The following is a 5,476-nucleotide window of genomic DNA, read 5'->3' on the forward strand; positions in this document are numbered from 1 at the left end:
TTAAGTTCATAAATTAATTATATTATTATTTTGGATAATAAAAAGCCTACTAGCCAAGATAATAAGGTCCAGATTACTGGAAATATCATCCACTAATTATCCATTAAATATAATGATGGTTGCATAGGTGAAGGACACGTGATCTACTTAATCATCAGGATTCCCTTTAAATAGGTTATTCTTTTTATCTACTTATATAAATAGATCTTTTCTTCCTTAGATAATTTAATATATATTATCTTACCCCATTACTTTACTTTATTTATTATATTATTTCTTTTTATTTATATATATACCTATCAATATTAATCAATATTATTAGATAATTAATAACATAGATTAACAAGATTAGAAAAGTCATTGCTACAATAATTCAAAAGACCTTATTATAATAATATAAACAATATTAATATATTTATTTCTATTTAAATCACTTTTATATTATTCTATTTATAATAGAATATCATTTTATCTCATTATATAATCCTTTTAAATCTTTATCTACATATTGTAATTTAGATTTTTCATCTTTTATATCTTTAGATTTACTACCTTTAATTTTTATATATATTATAATATCATAAAGGAAAAGCTTAATATAGGTGCAAATATATATCATAGAAATCAACTCAGTTAAGCTGGAGAATATAGATGAGCTGTAAGAATTAATAAGTTACCTCCCTGGCTGAATAATAATTTTTACATAACATTTTAACCATATGGTAATAAGATGGGAAATTATTGATTCTTGGAGAACTATCCTAGAATAAAAGGCAATTTAGGTGTTATTTATGTTGGTAGATTTTGAGATTACCGATAAGAATGTATCATATGTTTGCATAATTAAAGAAATAATAGATAAATATTAGGAATGGTTTTAAGGCTTTATGATAACAGATTTTACTAACATATCAAGATAATTATGATTGGCATTGAAAATCATGTTAATGTAATAGGATATTTATATGGGGTGGTATAATGTTAACTATGTAGAAGTGTTTGCCAATTTCATATTATCATGTAAATTATCAATGTGGAATTCCGATGAGTTAGAAGTAGCAAAATGGAGATGGCCTGATGTATTGGTGTAGAAGGTATTAATATATAATATTGAAAAGGGATTGGTTTACCTTGAGGCCCATGTATCCATACGCATATATGCCATATCATAACAACAATCAACAATCTCTAATCCATAGATACCGATATATACAACAGGACATGCAGATTAAGATCCAATTTTATTAATAATCCTTACTGAACCACTACCCATTTACCTATTTTATATAGTACATAATCCACAGGGAATGCCGCCTCTTACCCATAATAATCCATCATTACAAGGACCCATTACTTAACCCCCTTTTCAATAAGTGTCTAATTCTTATTTAACCTTTCCTTCTCCATCTCTATAAGGTAATTAAGGTAATCCTTGGTTATTAATAACCTTTCTTCCCCTTTCCTTATTCCAATAAGGAATAACTGTATCCCCCTAGGCTACCTCAGGTAACAATTATCCCAATACTCCAGTGTTTACGGCTCAACAGGGGTATAACCTTTGATATCCCTATAGTAATAACTATATGTAAAGAGAATAGCCTAACCTGTCAATACTAGGAAATATATCCGGATCCCCTGGACCGTCACTGGGTGGTCCATATATGATACTGGCGGTTCCATTTAATATCAGATTAAAAAGAGGAGGCCACCTTATCAGAAACTTCAGTTCCTCCTCCTAGATGACTTTATTACCTATATTAACAAATAATTAATAAGAATAGGTACCTATGCCTATTGGTAATTAACAAGGTGATATATACTATAATATTCCTTTGGCATGAATTCTAAATGAAATATACTTATTAATAATTATTGATTACTTTAAGAAAGCCTAGAATAATAAGAATAATTATATAGGTAAAATATATAATATTCTTGAAAATAAATTCCAATTTTTTTTAGATATATATTATATAATTAGAATATATTAAATATAATTTTATATTATATTTTCTATCATTTTTATAAGAAGGGTAGTAATCTATTTCCTATATAATGTGCCATAATATTGGTGTTTTATAGATATATATCTTACTATAGAATAACATTTTAATATGGAATAAAACAAAATCTAGTATTATTATAATTAGATTATTATTACCTTTTTTGATAATAAAGTTAATAAAAAGAATAAGGGAAGGTCTAATATGGAGATATTTAAGATCATATTAGATAAACTATTATTTTATTAATAAACTCTTAGGAGAAATTTTAGAGGAGAGTAATAGTTTATTATAACAGTATAATGTGCTTACCATAGCATCCCATAATTATAGCATGCCTTGTTTACTCCATTGTATTGATTTAAGGAACTAGTTAGCAAGTTATATATGTCAATTAATATCTATGAGAATCTAAAGGGAATATGTTAATATATAATTAATAATAATAATGATGAAGATATTAATTAATTCTATATTAAAAGAAGGTATTATCATAGTGACAAAGGTGATAAATATTAATTAAAAAAGGTGTTACAGAGCTGGAAGCAATAATGTTAGGTATATAAAAAGGAAGGATACTGGTCCACAAAACATTCTAAAGAAAATTAAAAAAAAGTTAAAGGTAGATAGAAAATCAGAAAAGGATAAAATAAAAACAAATATATTATATTTTTAATTAATTATAAAAGAATTGAGGAAGAAAGTTCTGATTCTGAAGGTAATAATAATAGCATTCCCATTATTAAATTAGAAGAAATAGACATTAAATAGTACCTGATCGTAGTATATCTGGTAAACCAAATATATTAATATCATATTATATCTAGCCTCCATTTTGACAAATCTGAGATAAGTATTACTTTTATCTTAGATCATTATATCAAAAATATCTTCTAGGGGATTATTCCTAATACAGGCATAATAAGAATGTCCATAATTGGAAAGGGATAATGTTAAATCCTTATTAGGGAATTCCTTAAATATAACTTTAAAATAGATATTAACCAAGTTAAAAAAGTAAATATCAGGTTTGGTAATGGACCTCCAATCGAATTACTGGGAATGATCATGGTTAATATCTCATTTGGATCAGTTAACTTTTATATTATAAAATTGGATATTCCTTTCTTTATATATTTTAAGGATATGGATTATTTAGGTGTATACTTAAATAATGTTATAGATTAGTTAATTGGAAAAAATGGAATAATAATTGTAGTTATCCATAGATAAGGATATCTATAATTTTATTTAAATAATATAACTTATTTTATAAAACCTGAATTATAATATATTCATATTTATTTTAATTATCTATTTATAAATAAGCTATATAATTTATTGGACAAGGCCGGCTATAATATCAATATTAATAATATCAAAGAAATTAATAAGTTCTATCATCACTATTAAATCAAAGGTTAAACTCTTTAAAGATTTAGGTTTAACCTAAAGGACCTAGATATGGATTTTAACTATAAGGTAATTGTTGATATAATGTACTTTGATAAATGATTAATCTTATATATGATTAATATAGTTATGGGCTTTTAGACAATATATTTTATAAGGATTATTTTGGTTAAAGAAACTTGGGAAATGCTGAAGCAATGCTGGATCAATACTTACCTTGGCCTCCCAGACATCGTCATATACAACGCCAATACCAACTTCGACAGTATCAAATTCAGAAATAAGGTCTGTATTGCTGGAATTACCTGTAACCAAATATTGGTAAAGATATATTAATTTATTGGTAAGGTTGAGGAATATTATGGTCCCATCTGTAGAGTTTATAAGATTATAATGGATGAACTTCAGGGCTCTGGTTCAAAGGTATTATGATTCTAGATGGCTGTCAAGGTGGTTAATGATATTGTCAATCTGGATAGCCTTATCTTTATTTTTTTGGTCTTTGATGTTTATCTAAGGATCAATATAGACTTATCACTTATTCCCTTGTAGATCCAGAGGGTATAGATAGTCTAAAAGGTAATGGTAGAGATCAGGAGGATTAAGGCATAATGTTCTATCAGGGATGCTATAAATATATAAAATGATCTTAATATTTAAAGAATATTCTTTATGATATTTTTTATTAGTAGTAAAATCCTGGTCTACTAAGAAAAGGAAGGATAGAAGGGCCTTTACAAAGTTATCGTGGCTATTGATAAAGATGTAACTATAGCCTCCAATGTTTTTGGCGGCATATTGACATTTAGGAACTCCTATATTAAACCATATATCCAACCCAAGGAAATTCCAGTATTGATAAAGAAATTTAAGGTTTAGTTATCCCTATCTTTATTTAACCTTAACGATTTTAAAATTATCCCTGAAGAAGATCTTATATATATTAATAATATTTTCTATATTGTTATTTTATACTTTATTATCAAAGAATAGAATAATCTTACCCTTATGCTCAAGCTATAAGCAGATAGAAAAATAATTATTCCAGGCAAATCATATAAGGAATTAGATATAAAAGAGATGAACACTTTATTTAAAGAAAGCATCTTGCAACCTGAAATATATGACGAGGCAGTTTACCAAGACATAATGATCTTCAAATCAAAAATGGTTTGCGAAATCAAGGCTAGGAATACTTCCTTTTCCTATGAAAAATCACAACTTGTGGTCCAAGGATATGGTAATCTTGATAAGGAATTTATTATAATATATGCACTTATTATCCAAAGGATAAATCAATGGTTAATATTGGTTCTTGTCCCTATATTATGCTGTTGAGGAATGAAGATCATGATATAGGATATAATCATGGCATATATTCAGTCTAAAACACCAATATAGAAGATGATCTTTATATGATTATTGGCTGAACTAAAAGATAAATACCCTGAGGGAATGTTGTTGCAAATTGTCAAGCCATTATATGGCCTCATGGAATCAGGCACTTATTGGTTTGAAACTTATTTGCGTTATTACTAATAAAAGTTGTATATGAAACCATCAATCTTTAACCCTTATTTATTAATGGTGGACTTAGGCCCTTTTGGAATTACAGGCCTTCAGACAGACAATACTCTCAATATAGGCATTACAGAATTTCTTGTTGCTGAGGACGCAGCATTTGCTAAGGCAGAAATCAAGATATGCCCTCAAAAGGTAATAGACTTAGGATCTAAGGACTTTAATGGTTTATGCATCACCATCCACGACAAGGACTTTGGGGTCTCCACTACTCAGAAGGGCTAAGCTGAAAAACTCAAATTCTTAGATGTGAAAGGCTTCGATGTGGTTAAGAAATTTGTGGAATAGAGGGCCTGAGGTGCGTATATCGCCTTTATTTATCAATCTGAAGTTGCTTTTAATTACTTTACAATAGCTTAACATCTTGAGCCAGGCCCCAAGGAAATAAAGGCTCTTAATGCCAGGATATAGTGGCAAATAGATAATTAAATATGAGGACTTAATTATATAGAATTAGACTTATAAGACCTGTATTTATA

General features: G+C 27.6%; 1 protein-coding gene across 1 annotated transcript; it reads left to right on the forward strand.

Annotated features, from left to right (window-relative positions):
* Positions 1 to 4,583: 4,583 nt before the first annotated feature.
* On the forward strand, positions 4,584 to 5,222 carry F4822DRAFT_426293 (uncharacterized protein; the record flags this gene model as incomplete). The annotated part of the gene is made up of 2 exons (XM_051460518.1): positions 4,584 to 4,656; positions 5,014 to 5,222. The coding sequence occupies 2 exons, from the start codon at positions 4,584 to 4,586 to the stop codon at positions 5,220 to 5,222; spliced, it is 282 nt and encodes a 93-aa protein (XP_051316220.1).
* Between the last annotated feature and the right edge of the window lie 254 nt (positions 5,223 to 5,476).

This window comes from Hypoxylon trugodes (genome assembly GCF_022578975.1).
Source record: "Hypoxylon trugodes strain CBS 135444 unplaced genomic scaffold F4822scaffold_3, whole genome shotgun sequence".
Taxonomy (NCBI): Eukaryota; Fungi; Ascomycota; class Sordariomycetes; order Xylariales; family Hypoxylaceae; genus Hypoxylon; species Hypoxylon trugodes.